At 40.5% G+C, this 26384-nt stretch overlaps 1 protein-coding gene across 1 annotated transcript in view; it reads left to right on the plus strand.

The window, feature by feature from the left end:
* The window catches only part of MCTP2 (multiple C2 and transmembrane domain containing 2), a 164781-nt gene that overhangs the window by 120732 nt on the left and 17665 nt on the right, over positions 1-26384 (plus strand). The window contains exons 18-19 of the mRNA XM_074966514.1: positions 14011-14133; positions 16994-17035. Coding sequence (XP_074822615.1) covers positions 14011-14133; positions 16994-17035 — 165 coding nt within the window. The remainder of the gene's footprint in view (positions 1-14010; positions 14134-16993; positions 17036-26384) is intronic.

A 26384-nucleotide genomic window follows, 5' to 3' on the forward strand; every position in this document is an offset into this window, starting at 1 on the left:
CTGTTGAAGTTTATCTGTCTTTCCACGGAGACCACTAGATCAAGTAAACCAGGCAGTGTCAAAAGCATAAACCCTGAATTAGGACTGAAAGCAAAGAGTGACATTATTTACAGCTCATTTATTTCACCTTTTAAATGCTCTAAAGAGGGGGAGGGGATCAGTTTTACATTCCATTTGTATTGTTTAAATTTTGAGTTGATTGCAGAACCCTATGAACAGTTTAACTTCTTGACTTTCCTTAGAAGTCACTGTTTACTTCCAAAGCAGGTCAGATTTTTTTTTTGTTCCTTGACAAGGCTTTTGGGGTTGATAATTCTATACCCAGTGTAAATTTACAGTAACTAAGTTAATATATTTACAAAAGCTTAATTATTTTAACCTTTGTAGTTTTAGTAGTCACTGTAATACTGGTTATGTAGCTAACCTAGCTAGATAGATCCAGATCCTGAACTTCTGCAATGGGCCCAGAGTATTAAGTGTTCACCTAAAAGTCTGATTATTTTGACAAAACCCTGATCATGAGCTGATCTTTCTTCATCCTCCTGGAGTCTTCTGGCAGGACCCAAATGTATATAAAGCTCAACTCAAAATCTGTGGCACTTCTCTTGCAGTAACTCTTTCATAATGGTTAACATGCATGTCTCTTAACTCTTGGATCTGAATGGGAAATCTTAAGAGTAGAATTCATCAAGTGTATTCTGATCATTCTCACATGGACAGTTGCCTTTCACTTCCGCACATAGCATGTTATCTCACACTGTTGCTATATTACATGAAATGTTTCATCTGTATATAAAAATTAAAAATTCAAACAAAAATCTGGCCCTCATGAAGAACAGGCCCTTTGGGCATATGGTTCATTATGCATATTCGTTTAATTACTAAAACACTTGGGATGTCTCTACTGCCCTTGCTTTCAACTTGCAAAGTTGGATCTGTTCTGCAGCACAGAATATGTCGAACAGGCGTGTGTCATAAAGGGCTTTGATTTTCTCCTATTTAAAATATATATAGTTCTAGGATGCATTGTTAGAATTTATTGAATATTGGCCCAATCCACTTCATGAAAGCAGCAGCTACAATGTGACTTTTTCCTTACTAGCTTTCCCCCCTTCCCCCCCCTCCCCCTCCCCGGCTGGTTTTGCAGTCTTTAGCTCATATCCATGTGAGTATCAAAGTAATGCGAGACTCAGGCTTAGGTTTCAGGCACATTCCCAAAAAGCACCTAAAGTTGCACGTTAAAGCTGTATAACTTTTATTAGCTAAGAAAGGATTGCTGTGATAGTGTGACTTTAATTGATTTTCAGGGCAAACAGGTGGTGGTGGTTTAGGCATCCCCATGTCTCCTGCCATTCCTAATTTGGAGCTGTGCATATAATAGCTTTATTAAAATAAACAATCTTCTGGCTTTGGTTTTACCTGAACAGCTGCCTTAAATTGCAAAAGGATCTTTTTTTAATTTTTTTAAACCATTCTGTGCTTTGTAAAGCAAGATGCTATAGGCCTGTCACTGGAGAATCTTCATTGCTTAGTCCTGCTGTCAATATTGGGTTTTTGTTGCTGCTGCTATTGCTAGTCTAAAATATGCAAGACTGAGATGAAGAAAGTTATCATATTTAGGACTGTAATTACAATGACTGTTCCCGTCGTTTTTAGTGCATTCATTATGCACTGTAGCAATTTTGGAACTATGTAGTTTATGAACATGATAATTTTGTGTGTGTTTTAATCACCATAGATTTTTCTGGAACATACTTGTTGGGGATAAGGGGGGTAGTTACTATTTTTGCTCTCTTCCTGACTACAGAATCTTGTAGTTAGATTGACAAAGAGGACTTCTGGATTCCTGAGCAGTGCGGTAGCTATAATCTGGACTAGGAAACTATTCATGTACACACAGCTGGGAGGAGAATCATCTGAAATTCTTTGTCTGAGAGTATGAATATTTTAAGTTGGTGCTTTATATTTACTATTTTTTCACAGGACAAGCTTGTATTGTGGTCAGTGCATGCTTATTTGATTTATTTCATTTTTGATCCCAGGTTAAAAACAAAGAAATCCATATACTAATTCTATCAAATTGACCATGGCTTCCATCCTTGGTCCCAAGTTCCAGAGAGTATTCAGCCTGGCAAACCATTTTCTAAAATGGGAGACTTCATAAAGAAGGATACCAGTTCAGTCCTAAGCACTACAATGTACATGCAGCTATTTCACACTTATGTGGGTTTATTGCAACCCAAATTCTTTTCATGCCAGAGATGAAGGCTGCCAGTGAAGTAACCTTATGCACTGAACTGCGATACTCCTGCCACTGTACACTGAACTAATTCTAATTAAATACACTTGGTTTATTACAGAGAGCCCTTTTTTCTTTATTCATTCAGATCTAATCTGCACTATGAACATGAGGCAGAAAGCCTTTTAAGTATATAGTTTAAGCCTCCTTTTTTAGTAACAGTTGTAATTTGATGTTGATTTTACCAAAGGCAAAGTACACTTGCACTGAATACTTTTCCCACTTACTGTACAATTAAAACACCATCAGACTCTTACCACTAATGTTTCCTATAATGTTAACCAATATGTCTCCAAAGTGAGCAGACATTTATCGGTGCAGTTAATGGTGATTTTTTTCTTGACCTTTTTAAGTTGCTCGGCTTTACCAGGAGCAAATAAAATGTTAAGTATTTTTTTCTTTTGCTTCCTTTTAATTAGCACAGAGGTTTTGCTGATGCTTTTTGAAAGAAGTATTTACTGAAAAATCCGACTTTCAACTTGCACAATTACTGGCGTCTTCGAAAACCTATAATGAGAAACTTTGTCTGATCCTAGCCATGAAACTGTGACCCTACTGCTGCTGCAGAAAAGGAATCAGAGATCCAAAAATGTCATCTTTCATTAGGTTAGCCAAGATAAAGTAATGAAGCCTTTTTAAAAATCTGATTTAAGGTACCTTTTCCCCCTTCCTTTTCCTGGGACAGCTTGTTTTAACCCCATTGTAGGTAACTATTTGATTCTCCCTCCTTCCCCCCCGCAAAAAATATCAAACTGTCATAAATAATTCCCCCACCCCCTCACTTTATTAAGGTTTACTGCATGAGGATCTTAGCCGTATTTTACTTGGCTCAGGAAATGTAAAATATGGTAGATAAAAACACAGGGGAAAAATTAGAACAGTCAGCATTCTAACAAATGGCTGTTTCTACAGTGTTCGCTACAGAAAAAGATCTGAAGGCTTCTCACTCTAGAACTACTGTACATGCATAAAGATAGGTCCCAAGGACCCTTCTTACTTTACCCTTCCCTGGGGCCGGGGGAGAGAGGAAGTCGTAGCCACAAGAAAACTATATAAAAGCATCAAACCAGAGTTCTGGTAGGCTATTATGCTTTGGGGGTTAAATGTACATATGTTAAAATAAAACCTAGCTTTTTTTCCAGTTGAAATAACATCGGCACCAACACCCAACTGCATCATCCTCAGATGTTTGTAATGCAGTACAAAGCATTGGGCAAAAATCATTGTCAAGTGGGGGCTCTACTCTAAGCCCTAGTAGAATGGGAATGTTTAAGGGATCTTGTTTTCTCTCTACTGGGCTGCTATCTCCGTAGTGTGACCTCTGATATGCCGCCTTGGGTATCTCAGCACTGGGTATGCCTACACAGCACAGAAAAACCCATGGTACCAAATCTCAGATCCTGGGTCAAATGAATTGTGCTGTGGGGCTAAAAATAGCAATGTTGACGTTCCACTTGGGACCCTCTGAGACCCTCCCAACTCACCAGGATTCAAAGTCCGGGCTCCTGCCTGAGCAGAAACGCCCATACTGTTTTTTTAGCCGCGCAGCCCAAGCACTGCGAGTCCAAGTCGATTGAGTATTTTGGAAATACCGAGCAATAAAATAAAACAGCAATTCATCGTTTGATTCGTTGATGTCTAATTCTGAACTCACGCGCTGGTGTAAATCCACTGAAGTCGATGCCAGTGCTCTGTAGCAGGACTTGGATCCTGCAGGACCCGCTGCCATAATATCCTGAGCAGGTAAAATGTACTGTGTTGCGGGCAGTATTGGGCGAGCAAATAAAAACAGACTGCGGTAATTTGCGGGGAAACACTCTAAAACTTTTAATACTTACGTTTAAGCGAAGGGTAGAAAGAGATTTGATGTTTATTATAAAAAGAGTTGAAGTATTTTTACATGGTTTAAGCACGATTTGTTTTATTCTTTTAGTGGTAAAATTTGTGTCTGAATTCTGTTTTTAAATATAATATATTAACCAGCCTTTTTTGTTTTGGGGGCAGGGGTTAGTAGTTGCAAGATTTGTGGGATCAAAGGTTTTTGCGGGTGGGAGCGGGATCAAAATGCAAGAAACAATGCGGGAGTAGGTGGGATAGGTATTTGCGGGGCAAAACATGAGCATGATTAAAAAAATAGCCCCATGCAGGGCTCTAGTTGATGGCAACACTGTACAAACAGTTTGATATCAGAATCTGGACATTCTGCAAGGGATCAGAAATCATTTTGAATTTACCTGTACCATCTGTCCAGAATACGGAGTGGTGAATAACTGTGGTGTCCCATGAGAAAAACAAAGAAGAAACTGCAGCCTTGCCAACTCTTGTGATTGTATTGGGAGCATCACAGTATATGTTATTTTTCTTAAAGCCCCAGTTCTGGGAGGCCTGTGATTACATGAGAGCTGCAGCTTTCATTTAAGCTCCTCACAGCAGCAGAGAAAAGCTTGAAAATGTGTCCTCCCCCACCAAAGGTTCCAAAACCATAAGGCATGTAAATAGGACCCAGCATTCATTGGCTTAAACAGCAGGAGAATTTTCAAATAATCTAAGATTTTTGGGGGGAGGAGGGGAGAGAAGGGGCGTGGCTTATGTCTTTTAATGCTTGGGGTTGGCAACACTTAATTGTAATTCATAGAAGCCCAATTCATCTCCTGCTCGTTTGGTGCTCTAGGGAGGAAGTAGGTTCCTTCATCCCTTTCACTGAGCAATCTGTTCCCCGTGCCTCAGTGCACATGGCTAGCTACTCTGGTTGCTGAATAGAGTGGGTGAAGCCAGGGCTGCGCCTGTTCTTAATCTTCTCTCCAACCTTTTTCTCTCAGCGGGGGAAGGGGTGTGGGGTAGCCCCTCCTCACTCCACTGCAGCTGGAATGCGGGAAATTGGAGCTAGAGCACTGGAGCTGAGGTGGTGATTGCCACCTCGAGGAGACATACCTGTGCTCGCTATGATTGAGCTAGCACGCTAAAAATAGAAGGGTCACTGCGGCACCATGAACAGCTGCCTGAGTATGTACCTGTCTGAGACAGTACGCATGTACCCGTTCAGCTAGCCCTTCTGCGGCTTCACTTTTATTTTTAGCTCATTTAGCTCAATCAGCTGCCGGTGTGTCTCCTCAAGCTGAAAATTACACCTCCAGCTCGCAGTGTAGACATGCCCTACATAGGGCAAAGCATGAGAGGGAGGGGCAGGGCTTTAACCCTTTTACTCCATCACATGGCTGAGTAAGAGCTGCAACGATCTAATCCATTTGTAATGACTATCCAGGCCTTTTCCTTTTTTGCTCCTCAGTCTTGTGTAACCAATATCTTTTGAGGTTGTTTTTTGTTGTTGTTGTTTGTTGTTAAGAGCCCTTTTTCTGAACATACGTTAGGTTCTAATCCGTAGTTCTGTGCAGTGACATGCATCTAATGCACAGAGACTGTATTCTTTCTGGGCATGATTTCTTTTGCTTAGAAGCTAGTCCTGTTTGTGATGGAGGGTTTGTAGAGGGCTGCTAACATTTCTTTGCCAGAGGTACACCCTTAAAATCAGGAACTTGTTACACTGATGATATGCACAGAGCAATGTAGTGATAGCAGGTAACATGGTATAAATATTTAAAGATCTCCTTTCCTTCGGGTCATTTTTGATTTCAGTGATCCAAGCTCAGTAGAACATACACTTCATAACACTATTGAGATTCCCCACATTCTTTTGCTGGGGAAAAGCAAATTAGATCTAAAGCAAATAGGTTTCTTCTGTCAGCAACTGTTTATTTAAACATTATTTCTCTTTCTGCCACATGTTTTATGTCTCATGTTATTGCATTACAAAGAAAGAGGAATTCTAATACAGTCTTGCTGATCAACCGTTTCTTGAATTTTAATTTCATTGCTGTCAGGCACTGTTTTTCGTATACTGCCACTGAGTGTGTTGGGGTGGTGGGGGCAGGATTTGGAGAACCAGTGCAATAGGTTCATGATGCACTATGGCACAGTAGGGATGGTGGAGACAATGCTATGTGGATGCATCAGCCTTTGCTTCCCATCCATAGGACAAAGAGGCTGCTCTAGCTCTGGAGGCATTTCCTAGTACACAGTCTGGTAGCTCAGACTTCATGTTGGGGGCCAGGATTTGGACTTGGTTCTTGTGATGGGTTGTATAAACCTCACATGAGTCAGGAAAGGGCCAGTGGGCTGTTGGGGGTGCAGTAACCCCCACCCTGTGATATCTGAAAAAGGTGACAGTCTTTGAGGGAGGAGTGAAAAAGAGAGCCCACCTCAGCTGCTGGCTGACTGGGAGAAAGAGCAGATGGTGCGCTCTCTCACTGTGGGGGAGAAGGCTGGCTGGAGCCAGGAACTGGGGAAGACTGATGCCTTGGGGCCTCCCTGAGGGAAGGGAAGAGATCACATCTCTTTGTTTTGGACTTTGGGGGTACCCCAGAAAGGGTGGAACATTTAGGTGACCTAGCCGGAGAACTAGCCAGGTGTTGGAGGCTGGGTGGAACATCTGAAGGCCCCATAGGAAACAGAGACAGTGCCACTGCTGCACCATTCCACACGATAAGGGGGCGCACTGCGAGGGGGTGTGGCCACAATGATCAAGAGTCTGTGAGAGTCTGTCACGGTCAGATGTGTGTAGTAGCCAAGTATTTCTCGATAATGTGACATTTTCACATTTTGTAAGACCTTGCTGCTAAAGCTGCTTGCTCTTTGATGTTGCCACTTTGTGTCTTTTCCCTTTTAATCATAAGAATAAGTCTCTGCCAGAAATAGTTGTCAGTAGGCCTATTTTCTCCTAGAGATTCACCTGAACTTTTTTTTTAGGTCAATACCATATTGTATTGGCTAAAATCCCTTAGTTTGTTTGGTACAGGGAGGGATTAAAAGCATTATCTGAAGAGATGTATCTTGTAATTTTGTCCATCATTGAGCATTCAGCTGTGACAGGTACTCCTATTTGATAGTCACTATTATGTATACAAGAACCTGAATACATTAGCTTAGCCTTTAGATAGATTAGAATTGTGGAGCTCTTCTTCCCTAGGACCATGCTCAATGCATTGGACCATATTTGTATCTCAGGCCAAAATCAGAGTTCTGGTTTGGGGCCAAAACGGATATGTTGGAGGCACAACTTCAGATTAGCTCATGTTTTCCCCCAACCGGGCCCAGGTTCATGAATCTAAGCAAACCTTTTGACAAAGCTGGTTTCAGATTTGAGATCAGTGAAATCTTGTGTGATGTGTTGTAAGGGATTGGGGGTTTTAGTTCTGTTTTTTTTGGGGGGGTGTTTTGCAAACTTTTTTCGCAGCTCCACTGATGAGGCATTTGCTTAGGACTGGGACTTAGAATGGTCAGCCTGACAAATTGCAGTTTCAGTAAAGATTCTTTGCTCACGTTTCATGATCTTTCCCTTTTTTATTTTTTTTCCATCTGATGAAAATTATTTCTTTGTACTTTTCCCATCACTGTCATGTCCCAAGAATTACTCTGTCACACAACGCACGGGGCGGGGTGGTGGTGGTGTTAACCTTCACTTTGTCAAAAAGGCTTACTGGGCCAAAGGGAAGCTTTTGTTTATTAGAGATAAATATTCATAATTACCATACAGAGATACTACACTGACATTGCTAACACCTCACCCCGCCCCCCAAATTAGGATTCTAAATCTCCAAAAAATTATTCTACCCCATGATTGTGGGGTTGCTGGTGGTACACATTTTATGGGCATAGTTCAGGAGACACCTATCTAAAATCTGGTTTTAATAGTCAGATTCTAAATTGGAACCAGAGGGACAGAAAAGCCAGATTCAAAATGTGTTTCTAAGGGTTTCAGCTCAGATTGCCTTCTCTCATCTTTTACACTGCTGTCAAAAGGGCCACTCTCATGGTTGTTCAAGCTCCATGCTTCTTGACAGGAACAGTTGGACTCCTCTTCAGTGATTTTTCAGATGAAATGGTTTCCAAACCTCCAGAGCTTTAACTTGTAGTTATTAGGCCCTTTGAAACAGCAACACATTAATCAGCTGAAATCAAGTGGACTCGTCTCCAAAGCTATGATGCTAGTGTTCTGTTCTAGACAGGACTCCACTCTAAATCTTAACTCCAAGAGTTCTTTCTTCTCCAGAAAGGTCTCTCTCATTTCTATTTTTATTTTGAACTTTCGTTGTTATGTTTTATAATTCTTATAATTCTATTCCTTATTGGTTCTTATACTGCCCAGTTCAGCCCTTTCACAAAAATTCTTTGGCTTTTTTTTTTTTTTTTACTTTTATTTCAGAAATTGGCTTCTACTCTTGCTTGCTAACTTTTCCCATCTGGAATATGCAGTTTACCAATGTAGGTGGTGGTGGTGCTAATGGTTAATATTTAATGGAAGGAGTTCGGTCTACTGATAATATGAAGCACTATGAAAAAGTTAAGTTAGAGTAAAGTATTTTGGGCAAGGACTCCTGGGTTCTCTTTCCTGTTCTGCCATTGGCTCACTGTGATCCTGAATAAGTAATTTAACCTAGTTCTGCCTCAGTTTCCCCAAGTATAAAGTGAGAATGAGAATATCTGACTTTGTGTGTTTGTATGGAACTCCTTTTATGTCTTCGGCTGAATGATGCTATGGAACTATTTATAAGGCACATTACAAATACACCGAACCCTCACTAGAACACGCCTCCATATAGCGCGAATTCGCATATAACGCGGTTGTGGCCATGGATCCCGAATTTAATTACTTTAATTGCAGTTCATTTTAACGCGGTTGCCGTGTTAACGCGGTCCTGTGCACGGATCCCAAATCCTGCGTTCTCACGAGGGTCCGGTGTACCTTATAAACTGCTCTGTACTGTGTGTTCTAAGTAGTCACCTCACATACCTCTGAAGCTGAATAATTTCTAATTTCTGAATATATAAATAAATTTGCCCTTGCCACCATACTGTGCAACAGAGATTAAAGCACTCTGTACTCTAGCTATAGAAGCAAATCAGCTCTTTCAGTGCAGGCTCAGTGAAGTGCAGCTACCTGTGGGTTGGAATTTGGCAGCTGACTATGGGTGCATCAGTAGCGATACAATGTAACTTTAGGAAAGGAATTGATCAACAACCTTGTCCGTTTGCAGCTATGAAACTATTTTGTAAATAAGCTTAATTTTACTACTCAAAATGTAATTTGTTCAGGAGACCTAACAACGTACTTGTACAAAAAGTGCTATGGGATTATTAATGATCGCAAATGAACAGGATCTTGGTTTTATATGCTATCTAAAGGACAGAGGGTTTGAAAGTTCATATTAGAATTACAATTGGGGACTTCTGTTGGATTATCTAGTGTAGATATTATGGTGACCGCTGCACTAAAAATGTACACATAGGCTCTGATTTTGCAATTGGATCCATGCAGGCAGGTTTTTGCAGAGATCCTTTGACTTCAGTGGCACTGCAAAAGATGATTGCAGATTTGGGTCCTTAAATCCAGCCATCCCTTTCTGTATCATCATGGGACTGAGTTCAGTACTATCCCAGATAGGTGTTACATATACAACCTCCTTCAGTAGGTTACACTGATTTTTTAATTCCTAACGATACATGCTATCATTGAAGAGCTTCCACAAAAAGATCAAAACTTGGGTTTGATAAATATGTGGAGGTCATTCTTGTCCAGGGTGGTGTTTGGGTTAGGGCCAGAACTGAAATCACCCTTACTGTATCTCAGAAACGTTAAATAAGCAGAGGTATGAGGGGGCGGTGGTTGAAACAGGTTCAGAGGAATCTCTTTTGTGAGAAATTTACCACCTTCTATAGCATCTTCTTTGTAGGATTTCAAAGCTCTTTGCAACAAATATTGACTAAAGCCTCACAGCATTCCTTCAAGGTAGCTAAGTATTATCCCAGTTTTGTCCAAATTCCTGTCCTCCTGCTGTGGTCATGCTTGCATACATTGGTGGAGTCGAATTATGTATAGTGTGGAAAAATGTGATCTACCTTGTCATGTTCTAACTTCCAGTGCTGTGAATCAATAGTATGGGACTGTGTTGTCTGGAATTGAATCCATTTTCTAAAAGTGTACATCTTAGGCTATCTTTTTATTACTGGCCATCAGAACCCAATAAAACAGCCTCTAATTCATTCCATAGCAACACAAAGTAGGGGTTATCGGTGAAAAATACCATTGTTGAGCGGTTGGCTGGCTTAGAATGGGTGATAGCATGTGGAGTCTTTCCCCTCTTAGTAGCTGGGCTGAGTTTGGCCCCAAGTGGATGACAACTGAGCAGTTTGTCTTACACAGAAAGAACTTTTTTCATTTACAGAGTGCATCTATCCCCATTCCCCAGGCATGAAATCCTGGCCCCACTGAAGTCAAAGGCAAAGCTCCCATTTATTTCAGTGGGGCTGGGATTTCGCCATAGGAGTTGGAGCTCTCAGTTCGTGTCCCTATCACAAAATCACTGCCACAAATGGCACTAATTGGCACTCTTGTGAGCAGTGTCAGAAAGGCGAGGATTAATAGATGTGGAGACTCAGTCCCCTCATCCCAAAAGTTTCTCCTTCGCAGTATTTGGATGCATTGGCAGGAGGTGGTGGTGTTTTTATTGCTGTTGCTCATGCTGTACCTGCCATGTAGAGTTTCAGTTTCAGTGCTGTCAGTCCAGCACCTCTCACCAACCTAAAGCTGTAAAAGAAAAAGGGCATGGCAGGGGATTGTTAGCTGTGATGTCACAGCTCTTTCCCCCTTTAAATAAACAGATGGGTTAAGTAAATTCCACCTTGGCTGTGTTATTCTAATGATGGGATTTTAGATCTTGAGCATTCATTCTAGAACAGCATTTCTGGATTTAAAAATCAAAAAGCACTTGGGTATATGTGTCTTGTATTCCAGGACAGCCGTTTATGGTTTAAAGCTACTTACAGCAATAGGCTGGCCTGGAAACACATTGTATGGCTGGAAAAAAGAATTTTGTGATCACAACATGCATCCTGTGGCAATTGTGGACCTAATTTATAACCTTATTCTGTCTTACCATCAACTCCAAGCTCAGACCCTGTTCAGATGATGTCATTACACAAAAATATTTACTGCTATCTGCATATAGGAAGGAATTGATGATTAAAAAAAACTGATTTGCTTTGATTTCTTTGAAAAATCCAGCCTTTTTTGTTCTAAATCTCTGTCAGGGAGGCCCCATCCCACTCTGAACCATTTTGCAGATCAATTTACTTTGAAATTTGGCTTCTGCTTTTAGTTTCTGGCATCACTAGTTCAGGTATCGCTCCCCATGAGCAAAATCATACTCCTACTGTGGGCCCAGAGGTCTCCAGACACAACTGAAATAATGTGGTTATGCAGTGTTGAGAGGTGGCTGGGAGACAGGATTTTCTGATCCCATTCAGGGAAGCCGTGCATCCTGCTCACCACAGAGCCCTGCCCTATAAAAACGGTCATAGTGGGCTAGTCCATCTAGCCCAATAGACTGTCCTGACAATGGCCAATGCCAGATGCTTCAGAGGGAACAGGGCAATTATTGAGTGATCCATCCCCTGTCATCCAGTCCCAGCATCTGGCAGTCAGAGACTTAGGGACATCCAGAGTCTGGGGTTGCATCCCTGATGATCTTGGCTAATAGCCGTTGATGTGCCTATCCTCCATGAGTCTATCTAGTTCTTTTTTGAACCCAGCTGTACTTTTGGCCTTCACAGCATGCCCTGGAAATGAGTGCCATAGGTTCATAGAACCATAGAATATCAGGGTTGGAAGGGACCTCAGGAGGTCATTTAGTCCAACCCCCTGCTCAAAGCAGGACCAATCCCCAACTAAATCATCCCAGCCAGGGCTTTGTCAAGCCTGACCTTAAAAACTTCAAAGGAAGGAGATTCTACCACTTCCCTAGGTAACGCATTCCAGTGCTTCACCACCCTCCTAGTGAAAAAGTTTTTCCTAATATTCAACTTAAGCCTCCCCCACTGCAACTTGAGACCATTACTCCTTGTTCTGTCATCTGCTACCAATGAGAACAGTCTAGATCCATCCTCTTTGGAACCCCTTTTCAGGTAGTTGAAAGCAGCTATCAAATCCCCCCTCACTCTTCTCTTCCGCAAACTAAACAATCCCAGTTCCCTCAGCCTCTCCTCATAAGTCATGTGTTGCAGTCCCCTAATAATTTTTGTTGCCCTCCGCTGGACGCTTTCCAATTTTTTCACATCCTTCTTGTAGTGTGGGGCCCAAAACTGGACACAGTACTCCAGATGAGGGCTCACCAATGTTGAATAGAGGGGAACGATCACGTCCCTCGATCTGCTGGCAGTGCCCCTACTTATACAGCCAAGAATGCCATTGGCCTTCTTGACAACAAGGGCACACTGTTGACTCATATCCAGCTTCTTGTCCACTGTAACCCCTAGGTCCTTTTCTGCAGAACTCCTGCCTAGCCATTCGGTCCCTAGTCTGTAGCGGTGCGTGGGATTCTTCCATCGTATGTGCAGGACTCTGCACTTGTCCTTATTGAACCTCATCAGATTTCTTTTGGCCCAATCCTCTAATTTGTCTAGGTCCCTCTGTATCCTATCCCTACCCTCCAGTGTATCTACCACTCCTCCCAGTTTCGTGTCATCTGCAAACTTGCTGAGGGTGAAATCCACGCCATCCTCCAGATCATTAATGAAGATATTGAACAAAACCGGCCCCAGGACCAACCCTTGGGGCATTCCGCTTGATACCAGCTGCCAACTAGACATGGAGCCATTGATCACTACCCGTTGAGCCTGACAATCTAGCCAGCTTTCTATCCACCTTATAGTCCATTCATCTAGCCCATACTTCTTTAACTTGCTGGCAAGAATACTGTGGGAGACCGTGTCAAAAGCTTTGCTAAAGTCAAGGAATAACATGTCCACTGCTTTCCCCTCATCCACAGAGCCAGTTATCTCGTCATAGAAGGCAATTAGATTAGTCAGGCATGACTTGCCCTTGGTGAATCCATGCTGACTGTTCCTGATCACTTTCCTCTCCTCTAAGTGCTTCAGAGTTGATTAGTTGAATGTGCATTGTGTGAAGAAATACTTCCTTTTGTTTGTTTTAAACCTTCTGCCTATTAATTTCAGCATGTGACCCCTGGTTTTTGCATTATGGGAAGGGGTAAATAACAGTTCTTTATTCTCTTTCTCCACACCATTCAATATGGCAGCTGCTTTGCCACCCCAAATGATGAGGAATCAGCTTGGGCACAGGGAAGAAGGAGCAGCAGATAATTAAAGCGTTGTAAAAATCCACTGTCTAATCGTCCCATGGGAGTGGATGTACAGCAGCACTTGGGGCAGAAGGTTTCCATCTCACTCACATCGAACCTGCTGGCTATTAGTGCTTAATGAAACTGAGTTGATTTGCCTCCTAAAAAGTAGCCAAATGCATTTGTTACGAGCTGGCATTGGGGACAAAGGCTATCCAGACTTGGCAGGGTCCCAGTAAAGAGGAAATAATTCCCATACACTAGCATTATGTTGGTGGCCTTGTACTCTTCTGAGGAGATGCGGACAGAGAAGCTAACAAACGTCAGCCTAATGGATGAAACACAATGGAAAGAGAATAAGCTATCTGGGTAGATTTTCTTTATTGAAGGGGTGTGGGTGGGAATGAGGTTAACAGAGATTCAAGGATGCATGTTAGTAGGGATAATGATTGAAGGGGCTTATTATGTTTCTTTTTAAACACTTGTTTTAATCCCCTCTTATTGCTTTGTCTCTCTTAGGTATTTGTGGTCACTGTTTGGCACATAGAGCTTTACATGGTGCCTCTGGCTTTGTTGCTGCTCTTTGTGTACAACTTCTCTCTGATCACAACAGGGAAGGTCAGCAGTGCCCAGGACACCCAGGCAAGTAAAGTAAACTAATGTTTCAGGGCCAATTGTAATCTGCCTTTGAGCAAAAATTATCTTACAGTTTAGGGGTTTTCAGCTAGTTCTATGTCCAAATGGTATTCTATTTCTAGGTTCCTATTAAAAACAAAATAATAGTCTCTAGAGTTTTGTGGTTCATTTCATGTCATAAACCATTGTGGGACAAAACGTACTGCTCTTAAACAGCTGCAAAGTTTCAAATAGTTTTAATCAAAGAATGGGACAATACTTGGCCCTTGGATCTCTCAGATTGCAAGGAGGCGTGATTTGAACCCTTGGGTCCATATCCAGCCCTGCAGTTTATTTTTCAGGAATGATTCAGGACTTCATGGGGCTGAGGAAGGCCAACACAACCCCAAAAGAGAGGCCAGTTTTTAAAAGTCTATTCTGTGAGATCGATATCATCCTCGTCTTATTTTTACTGTGACTTTAAAAAGAAAAACAAAGCTGTTCAGATCCAGCTAGATTTCAGTTTTATATCTGATTTTTGAATAAAAGTCTTTTCTGTGCAAAAGTAAATTGCAGCATGGAACTCTGTTATGATACGAAATGTCATTTCTGTGATATTAATGTTAGCACTCTTCGAACATGTTATACATAGCACAGGTCATTGAAGTTAGAAAGAAATAGAGTAAATTAACACCTAGAAGATTCTGTTTCAAAGCTTTATGATGATTCTGATAATGACATCCAGGCAAATTCCCTTTTTGAAATGTTCATAGAAAAGCATTGTCATTTGTACACACAAAAAGCAACTTAACATAGTGCAACCACATGGAGATCTTAAATGAAGGAATAAATGGCATCCTAGGTCAAATATGTATAAAAAAATAATTTTAGCTAGTCAAGTTGTTCCTAGTGAAGTTTTGAGTCATTCCCAGGTCAAAAGTAGTTACAAGATGATGAAAATCATATTTCAATAACAGGCGACTCTGTGCAGATTTGACATGAGGATAAATGGTGAGAATCTGCTAATCTCCAATCTCAGTAAAGTCGGAAGTATTCATAAGTGTATTGTGTGTGTTCCCTGAGTCCTTTATTCCATCACCAAAATAGGAATTTCCCACTGGGGAGAATCCAGGACAAATAGTTTATTAAATATAAAAGATAATCTATAAAATAATGTTGAGACTGACTAACCAGATAAAACCAGGAGAGTGCAGAGTTAATGGCTGCCACTGCCCATCGCTCATTCAGTGATGTGTTGTGTACCCTAGCAAACAGAATCTCACTGAAATCTTTATTGTGCTTGTGATGGATACCACAAAGTGCCATGCGTATACAACTGAAAAGTACAGAACAGCTATTTTCAACAAGACTTTGCTTAATCAAAAGTTGGTCACTTCCCCTACATATGCAACCTGGGAGTAATGCACACCATATGTGCATATAGTAGTGCCACTGAACTCAATAGGATGCTCTCCAGTGAGCAAAGTTACACATGTGCACCCAAGTGCTTTGCTGGATTGGAGCCTTACTGAGCATCTAGCAGGTCAAAGCATCTTTAATATCCCTTGGATTCTTTTTCTGGCACCCAGATTCTGAGCTTTCTGAATTCCAACTCTGTATACCTCCTGTAGCTCAAAATAGGTAGTGTTGCTCTGAGTGGCATATGCTCTGGGTGGGAGGAGTGGGTAGTATAACTGTCCCTTTTTCAAAATACCAGTGGTTTGAGTACAATCCTATTCTTTCTGCTCATCCAGACCTTGGCTGCACATGGAGTAGCTTAGTTTTCTTCAGGCCTACGTACCCATGTAAATTTTCAAAAACAAAATTCATTTTGTCCATTCTGAATGCACATCACATTCTCTGGAAATGTGGAACCCGAACCCTGTGCTTCAGTTTCCTGAGCTGTAAAATGGGGATAATATTAACCTAGTGTACATTACTAGGTTTCTGTGAGGCTATATTCATCAGGATTTGCAATATGTTTTGAGAATCTCAGGTGGGAGCTGCCATAGATATGGAAAATATTATTATTACTATTAACCTAGCTACCCAAGGCATTTCAGCAAAGACATTGGCAGATCTGGAGGTAGGACTCACATATCCTAGCTCTCAGGCCCTTGCTCTGATGAATAGATACCACTACCTCCCTAAATAAAGCAACCTTTAATTATGATCCTTCACATCCCCACATTTCAGTGATGTTTAAACATTTTAATATGGTAATTCAAATCTTCCTATTGAATAAGCAAGACCTAAATTAACTTGGAGGATCCTGTTAAAGGCTCAGCTAGAAAAACGCTTGAATTGAAAGCCAGGGGTCCCTAAGTTCACACCCTAGCCAAGTCTTTTGTTTTCTTCCCTACCTGTCAGAGTGGGAGTCAAACTGAAGGAATAATGCTGTATAGAAATCTGTATGTGATTCTTGAGATTGATTATGTTCATACTAATGTATTTTCTTCTGTCTAATGTTTCTGTAATGGCCCTAAAGGGAGAGAGCAGTCATTGTAGCAGTGAGGATAGAACAAACTGAGTATAGAATCTTCAGCCTTGACATACCAACTGGTTCATTTATCAGACTAAGAACAAAGCTGTTTACAGACAGTAGAACTTGGCAATGAATTTAAAAGCCTGTTGCCTTCAGACTGCTGGGCTCAGCCACAAATACCTCGATGTAGACTTAAAATTTGCATAGGTTATTGCGTGCTATTGTTCCTGATCTTGGGGGGTGGGGGGAAAGACCTTGAACATAGAGTAATAAAATAAAAATGGTAGTTTAAAAAAATGGTTTAGAACTAAATGTACCAAATGAAATGTGATAAAAGTTATGTAAATGTTTTGAACCTCTGACGGTCAATGAGGAATTTTAATATGGACATATGTTTTTCAGGAGACCACATACCTAGATGAGGATGAAGATGAGGATGACAAGGTAAGTGTGTCACATGTAGGTACACCAGTTAGAATGAAATAATGCAAATGATGCAGTCTTACTCCAGGAGATTGTGGTTTATACTCTGCACAGGCTGCGGGGTGGGGGAAGAGGCAGTTTCTATTAATGATGGGTAAACCTGAGAATATCTGAGGTTTCATTTGGATAAGCATTCCAAAGTGTGGATGCCTATTTGAAGCTTATAAAAACTGACGTCCCTTTGGAGTCCCCAAAAGTGTGCTAGAAATCATGGGTAAAATTGTACTCTTTTGGGTACAATATTTCTTAACAATTCCAGTTCTGAATCTCAGATGGAAATTCTATATGAATAATATTTCTTGTGGTATTGAGGCATTTCCAGTTTTTGTCCAAGTTGGAGACCAGAAATGCTAAGATTTGTGGAGGGCTGGGGAGAGTTATCTCAATATTTCAGACCCTCCAAAAATGTTGGTTTTAGTTTGGCTCCTGAAATGTACAAAGGATTGCGGTTGAAGAGAGGTGCCTCTTAGTTTATCTGAATATACTTGCTCATCCTCCCGCTTCACTCTGAAAAATACATCGGATTCTTTCCAGTTTATCAAACCAAGATGACAAATGATAAAAAGGATTAGAAGGCATGACATATGAAGAAAGATTACGAGAACTTAATATATACATCTTACAAAAAAAACATAACTAAGTGAAGGGGAATCTGATAGTCTATAAATTCTTTCAGAACTAAAAGGTAAGGAATTATTTAATGAATAACTGCTAGAAAAAGGAATTTAGATTTTAGGGCATAAATATTCACAAGGTAATGTGCAACTTGCAAAATTTCATAATAACTTGGCATGCCATTTCTTGAATATTCCATAGGTTAATAGAACATTAAAATGAAATTAACTGTTCAGTAGTAAATCAAAGTCATAGTATACAAACCCTTAACATTACCCACTTGTGTACATTAGGGTTAGATCTAAACAAACTATTTGCTGGGAACAACTTCTTTAAATTTAGCTTACTGTTCTGTCAGAAATTTAAAAAAACTGAGCAGAAATCTCTGAGTTTTATACAGCTACCAGTTATTATTCAAAACTATGTAACAAATAATTTATTTCAGACTGTGGATTCCTCACGATCTATATTCCACAACTATCAGTTCAAGTCTTCTCATTTATAATTCACTGTTTGCATTGTGTGATTGGTCAACTAACTCAAATGTTGTTGTTTCTGCTGAGTGAATGATCCTAAAGTCAACAAGAATCTTTCTTGATGGCCACTGACTTCTTCTGGTGCTAATATTTGTGCTCAGACATATTTGTGTAAGTGTTCCCAGGTGAATATTCTTCCAAACAAAAGTCACTGTGCACTGAAATTTGCAGAAAATTAATGAAAAGTAAATTGACTATTTTTATTTGAATAAATCTTTATCATTACATTTTTGGTAGTATTTGTCCAACTGTAATCATGATAGTCTGATTCACATATTAACACGTTATATCATTCCTCCCGCTTATTTTATGCTTACAATAAAGCATGGCTAACATGTTCAAACTAAGAGTTGCATGATTTTCCATGGAGTGGTGGATGTTTAGCATGTCTGAAAATCAGAGGAGTTTCCTAACTTTAGGCACCAGATTTGAAAATGCGAGCCTTCATCTTTATTGGTGTACGGCCTCATTCTTCAGTGTTTACTCACTTGGACAGGCCTATTCACTTTCGTTTTACCACATTATTTTTCTTCATTTGTGCATGCTGATTCAGAGAAAACTATCTACCTTGTCTTAAAGCTCTAGACAGTTAAACCATGAATTTGACTGTAATATGTGCCTGTGACCATGGTTTAGAACAATAAAACAAGTCTCACTGGTGTGTGTGTGTGTGTGTGGGGGGGGGGGGGGGAGGTGGTTCTGTTTTGCTACGTGGAGGCACACAATACATTTCACCTTATGCAAAAAAGGGGGGAAAGGACATTTGAAGATTTGTTAAATAAGCGTTTTGTCCAAAATCGGCAGAGGACTATGCAATAAATGAATATACTGCAAAGCCAAAATATTTAGGTCCAGTTTTACACTGATGTAACTACACCAATTTCCATAGGGTTACTCTGTTTTTGCACATGGATAACTGAGATATGAGTCTAATTGCTCTGCATTTTGCACTTCTCCAAACTTGACCTTATTCTTCTTTTACCACTTTGGTTTTGGAATGCTCCTGAGAGACAATGTTCAAAATGCTGGTTTTTTGGGAGGACCATGATGCTGTGGTCAGTGTTGCTTCTAGACATCACTGCTATATGCATTAAGTACTCATGATACCTGGCAACTCATGAAACTGGGTGGAGCTATTCATAGCAGAGGCAGCTGCTGTGCCAACTCTGTTATTACATTATCAGGTACCCATCACCATAATACTTCATAGCTAAATCTCATCATAACATGTAACCTCTATTAGAGTATTAACTTAGACCCTTGTATGACCATCCTGTCCAGTGTACTCCCTTTTTTGATGGTAAGCGAAATGGCATGTGTGCACTGAGGGGAGCCTAGATCCTTAAGTACATTTAGCTATGCTCAGTATCTTCATAGTTTTTCAAGTGTGGTAGTGCTAGGGGTGGTCGGAACACCCTTGTGGGTTAAAGAAAAATGAGTTAGATGACATTATCTCAATGCAATGTCTGCATTTAAAAGAAAAATATACATTTTTTTCCTATTACAGGAACTCCTAAAGTTGAAATCTGCTAGTAGGGTCATAGTATACAAGGTCACTGTTTCTGTTTCCTGTCATTAATGTGTTGTATCAAAATACTCGCACACATAGCTCTTCTGGATTCTGTTGCATGTTAGACATAACAGACCGTGCTTCTGGGAACTGTAACACGACCCCTGAGAGATGAACTGTTTACAAATTATAAACACACAGACGCTTAGTTCAAAAACAGAAGAGCAGATTAACTCCCTTCCACCTAAACGATCAGTCTTGAAAATGACAAGGCTTAATTGCTAGCTCCTCCTTTCCCCACAAATGCCGACACAGAAGACTGTGAAAGATAAGAATGCTTCGTCCCTTTGGCACAATCTGCTCAGTGGATGAATGCCTTCTCGGATTCTTGCCATCTTGGATGCAGATTTCAGACTGCATCATGTCAACTCTGGGGTCTGTCAGGCTATAGCTGTCTGGAGCGGGGATTGTTTTAAAATTACATCACTGTGGCATCTTTCACCCTCCAATACAAAGGTATAGAAAAGTTGCATACAACTCATAAGGATTTTGTAATACTCTTTTGGAAGTGGCATGGAATCTTTCATGACCTCAGGTTGTCAGGATCTTAGTTTTTCTTTTCCTACAAAAGAGACAAAACAAAGTTGCTGCCAATACCGGGTTTGGAAATTGGTTCAGCAGAAACTCGAAGGAAGGATGATCAAGTGATTAGGGCACTAACCTACGGTCGGTTCCTTGCTCTGCCACAGAGTTCCTGCATGGCAAGTCATTTAGCTTCTGTGTCTCCATTCCTCATTTATAAAACGGGGATAATAGCACTGCCTCATCCTGCAGGTGTGTGGTGAGGTTAAATACATTAAAGATTGGCAGGTGCTGCAGGGGGCATATAAGTTACCATAGATAAATAAGGAAAACTGCTCACTACTGAATCGATTCCATTTCCTGCAGCATCACTTGTTACTTTGGGGGTCTCCCATCCAAATAGTGAGTAGCACAGCCCTGCTAAGCTACTGAGACGCAATGGGATCAAATCAAATAAGGCTATGGCTGCAAGCAGGGTTATTTACTAACTTCCAAGAAATATAAAGTGTCTTATGCTTGGAAAAGAAATCCCCAAAGGAAAAAAAAAAACATTTTTTCTGATATAAGAAAATTTCTGTTGTCCTAGTTGGTACCAAAAATACACCAAGTTTTACAAGCATAGTTCAGAAAGGCTCCAGCCAAACAAATAAAAGTCAGATTCGTCCAGTAGCAAACAGCTGACATTTTCCATTTGTGTTAGATTTAGCATGTGGAAACCTTCCGTATGAATCTTATTTGTACGGGTGGTTTACAATGAAAATTGCATTAATTTTCTCCACAGTAAAGGTCAGTAATTGAAACATGAACCAAGAGTCTATTGTGTAAGACGATATATCCCTATACTTAGGAAAGGTCACTCAAGACAATATCATCTCATTGTTTTCATTCCTTAGGGTAAAAACAATTGCATTAGGGTTTTTTCACCCCTTCAATTTAACAATCATATATAATATTTCCACATCTCCCATTAATATCACTGAAGACTAAAGATGATAAAGGCTTGAAAGTACAATAAGCTACAGAGTGTTCTTGTGCTAACAATGTTGTTTTAATACTAGCTGTCTGATAGACAAGGATGTTTCACCAGATCATGTAATGAAAGAAAATTAAGAGCATTCTACAGCCATATAAATAAGAAGAAAACAAAGAAAGAAGAAGTGGGACCGCTAAACACTGAAGATGGAGTGGCGGTTAAGGATAATCTAGGCATGGCCCAATATCTAAAGAAATACTTTGCCTCAGTCTTTAATGAGGCTGATGAGGATCTTAGGGATAAGGGTAGCATGACAAATGGGAATGAGGATATGGAGGTAGATATTACCATATGTGAGGTAGAAGCGAAACGCGAACAGCTTAATGGGACTAAATCAGGGGGCCCAGATAATCTTCATCCAAGAATATTAAAGGAATTGGCACATGAAATTGCAAGCCCATTAGCAAGAATTTTTAATGAATCTGTAAACTCAGGGGTTGTACCATATGACTGGAGAATTGCTAACATAGTTCCTATTTTTAAGAAAGGGGAAAAAAGTGATGCGGGTAACTACAGGCCTGTTAGTTTGACATCTGTAGTATGCAAGGTCTTGGAAAAAATTTTAAAGGAGAAAGTAGTTAAGGACATTGAGGTCAATGGTAAATGGGACAAAATACAACATGGTTTTACAAAAGGTAGATCATGCCAAACCAACCTGATCTCCTCCTTCTTTGAGAAAGTAACAGATTTTTTAGACAAAGGAAACACAATGGATCTAATTTACCTAGATTTCAGTAAGGCATTGGATACTGTGCCACATAGGGAATTATTAGTTCAATTGGAAAAGATGGGAATCAATATGAAAATTGAAAGGTGAATAAGGAATTGGTTAAAGGGGAGACTACAGTGGGTCATACTGAAAGGTGAACTGTCAGGCTGGAGGGAGGTTACCAGTGGAGTTCCTCAGGGATCGGTTTTGGGACCAATCTTATTTAATCTTTTTATTACTGACCTTGGCACAAAAAGTGGGAGTGTGCTAATAAAGTTTGCGTATGATACAAAGCTGGGAGGTATTGCCAATTTAGAGAAGGACCGGGATATCATACAGGAGGATCCGGATGTCCTTGTAAACTGGAGTAATAGTAATAGGATGAAATTTAATAGTGAGAAGTGTAAAGTCATGCATTTAGGGATTAATAACAAGAATTTTAGTTATAAACTGGGGACGCATCAATTAGAAGTAACGGAGGAGGAGAAGGACCTTGGAGTATTGGTTGACCACAGGATGTCTATAAGCCGCCAATGTGATATGGCTGTGCAAATAGCTAGTGCGGTCTTGGGATGCATCAGGCGAGCTATTTCCAGTAGAGATAAGGAGGTATTAGTACCATTATACAAGGCACTGGTGAGACCTTACCTGGAATACTGTGTGCAGCTCTGGTCTCCCATGTTTAAGAAGGATGAATTCAAACTGGAACAGGTACAGAGAAGGGCTACTAGGATTATCCGAGGAATGGAAAACCTCTCTTATGAAAGGAGACTCAAGGAGCTTGGCTTGTTTAGCCTATCCAAAAGAAGGCTGAGGGGAGATATGATTGCTCTCTATAAATATATCAGAGGGATAAATACCAGAGAGGGAGAGGAATTATTTAAGCTCAGTACCAATGTGGACACAAGAACAAATGAATATAAACTGGCCATCAGGAAGTTTAGACTTGACATTAGACGAAGGTTTCTAACTATCAGAGGAGTGAAGTTCTGGAACAGCCTTCCAAGGGAAGCAGTGGGGGCAAAAGACCTATCTGGCTTCAAGATTAAACTCGATAAGTTTATGGAGGAGATGGTATGATGGGGTAATATGATTTTGGCAATTAATTGATCTTTAACTATTAAAGATAAATAGGACCAATAGCCTGTGATAGAATGTTAGATGGGGTGGGATCTGAGTTATGACAGAGAATTCTTTCCTCGGTATCTGGCGGGTGAATCTTGCCCACATGCTCAGGTTTCAGCTGATCACCATATTTGGGGTCGGGAAGGAATTTTCTTCCAGGGCAGATTGGAAGAGGCCCTAGGGGGTTTTTGCCTTCCTCTGCAGCATGGGGCACGGGTCACTTGCTGGAGGATTCTCTGCACCTTGAAGTCTTTAAACCATGATTTGAGAACTTCAATAGCTCAGACATAGGTGAGAGGTTTATTTCAGGAGTGGGTGGATGAGATTTGGTGGCCTGCATTGTGCAGGAGGTCAGACTAGATGATCATAATGGTCCCTTCTGACCTTAATATCTATGAGTCTATGAGCATGATAGCTTCTTTAGTAGCATGAATACTCCCTCCTAGATCATTGGTGTCTCTTGATTTCAGCCTGTCACTACTTCTCAGTGAAGTTATTTATAGGAACACTGGTACCCCATGGATATAGACATAGCAGTAATATTTTCTAGGAACAAGATAGAAATGTAAGGGCCGGCTCCTCCAGTCTGGGTAAGCTATGCTCGGGGCAGGACTTTAGAGGGGGAGTATAAAGGAGCTCTAAATAAACTCTGTCCCAATTTTGCAACCATATGGGGACTAATCTGGTTTCAGGTAATACTTAGGGCAGCCCTATAGCTACTCTAAGTTACACCTGGCTACCTATGGACCCAAATGGCCAGTTTGACAAAGGGGGAGTACAGGGATTGCTCTTGCCATGCCCCTTTCCTCCTGGAAACCTCTCTTACACCAGAAAGTGGAGAGGTGGTTCTTATTATTTATACTATTATTATTATTATTTATATTGTGGTAACACCTAGAGGTCCCAGTCCCATTGTGCTAGGTACTGTACAAACACAAATCCAGGCCCCAAAGCGCTTATGGTCTCAGTGGAAAAAAATAAGAGACAACAGGTGTATACAACAAACAGATGGGGAAGGCGGGAGGAACAGCAAGGTCACAGCAAGACAATACTGATTAGCATGTTGAGCAGTGGTTACAGGACACCAGTTTTGAAAATATGCCCCTTTCAGGCCAATGGTGCTCTCCTTTGTGTCACTCTGAAATAATGCCATTAACTTGAATGGAGTTATTATGAATTTCACATCATTGTAACTAAGAGCATAATTTGGACCTTATATGTCACTCTAGAATGTATACTTTCCTCTATTGTTCATTGACTAGTTCAGATACATTCAGATTTCCATTGGCAGGCAGGCATATTTTCAGCATGGTGTTAAAAAATAGAAATCCTGAAATGTACAACTGCCTATCATCTTTGGATTGTATGAAGTAGGTGTACAAATCTAGGCATGCATTGTGTACATTTACCCCTCCTTCTGTTAAGTAATGAGAATCCTCCAGCAGCAGACAATAGATGTAATAAAGGGCAAGAGAGTGTCTTTGCAACACAGGTTGCTGGGATCATTTCAGTCTATTCAAAGGCCATAATGGAGAAGCACAAATCAGAGTCCAGTTCAAGGTTGCTGTGCTCATTTTCAAAGCACTGCATGAAATTCATCCTAGCTACTAGAGAGACTCTCCCTCTCCATGACCACTACTTCCTACAACAGCCTTATTACACTGGAACAATGAAACTGTCAGCCACCAACAGGGAGAGACTTCTAAGCAGAGGAAACAAAACCTCCACAGGAACTGGGCCAAGACTATGGAATTTGCTGCTAGAATGACCAAGAACCTCATGTTCAGAGTAAAATACAAAACCTACCTCTTTGCCTAAGCATTCTTCTCATTAAATGACATGAACTTACTCTTGGGACATGCTCATGTACTACACTGATTAGATTATGCCAATATATCAACCTACATAGATTCACAATCAACCCATGTTGATACAAACAACTTCCTTAAATATTAGGGCAGCTGTTGCAACTGAGAGTACCTTGACATGGCAGAATATGGAGATTCATTCTCTCCCCTATACAGTCAATAACAGTTGAGGACAATTCTCTGAGGTTTATAATCCATTAAATCCTTTTGATTTCAAAGGATACACATCTGTGAATATATTGGTCTTTGGGAATCTTTCTTTGGCAAAGGTGGGTTTGAAACACCATACTATGGCATAGTGCATGACAGTTACAACGAAAATCAAGCATTGGTAAAGTCTGCATTTCTTTAAATGACCACAACATGTTTTTTAAACCCAAAAGAACAACAGAGCAAGAAGCCATGCATGCCTGAGTGTTTTGGATTTTTTTTTAAAGTCAATCCTGTTTGTTCTTAATACACTGGAGAAATCGTACCTAGTACATTGGACAAATCCCATTAAAGCATTACCCATGTTATGCTTTCAAGGACAATGTCAGTTTGGGTTATCTTCTGCATAAAAGCTGATCATGATAGTTAGACCTGCCCAAGAGCTAGTCAAACTTTCACAACAGATTTTTTTTCCTGAAACTTCCCAGGTTTTCATTCATGGATTTTTTTTTATTTTTATTTTTTGGGGCCTGTCTCACCCCTTTATTACTCTTTTTGTGATTTGCCACGATTAATTTTTTTCCTTTATATCCTCTTCTCTCCCCCCAAAACGTCCCTTGGGTTAATATATGAGTTTCCTATGGCATGCCAAAAATCTGTTGATGAATACCAGTTGTATGAAAGTTACATGCAACATTTCTTTTTTGTGTGAGTGTTTTATGTAACTAAACTGAAATCCGAGTGGTATAAAGCCATTTAGGAATTGTTTGTGATTTCAAGCTTGAAGTCTCAGTTATACAATACATTACCATATGAGTCAGCAGTGCACTTAGAGAACAGCATTAGAAACTGTCCTTGAATTTGTAATGTAATAGATTAACAAACACATACTATATTGGATGTTTCCATAGGAAGAAATTTAAAGGACAGATAATAAGATGCATGGTTTTAACCATGAGGGTGATTAAACATTGGAGCAAACTTTCAAGGGAAATGGTGCATTCTCCATCTCTGGATGTCTTAAGTTAAGCCTGGATGCCTTTCTGGAAGACGTGCTTAGTCAAACACAAGCCATTGAACTCAATACAGGAATGTAGTGGGGCAGCTGCCCCACTCCAGGAGGACAGGGGTTAAAAGCAGCCCTGGAGAGGGCTGTGGCTGGGATAAAAGGAGTGTGAGCAG

Source organism: Natator depressus, chromosome 10 (assembly GCF_965152275.1).
Source record: "Natator depressus isolate rNatDep1 chromosome 10, rNatDep2.hap1, whole genome shotgun sequence".
NCBI lineage: Eukaryota > Metazoa > Chordata > Testudines > Cheloniidae > Natator > Natator depressus.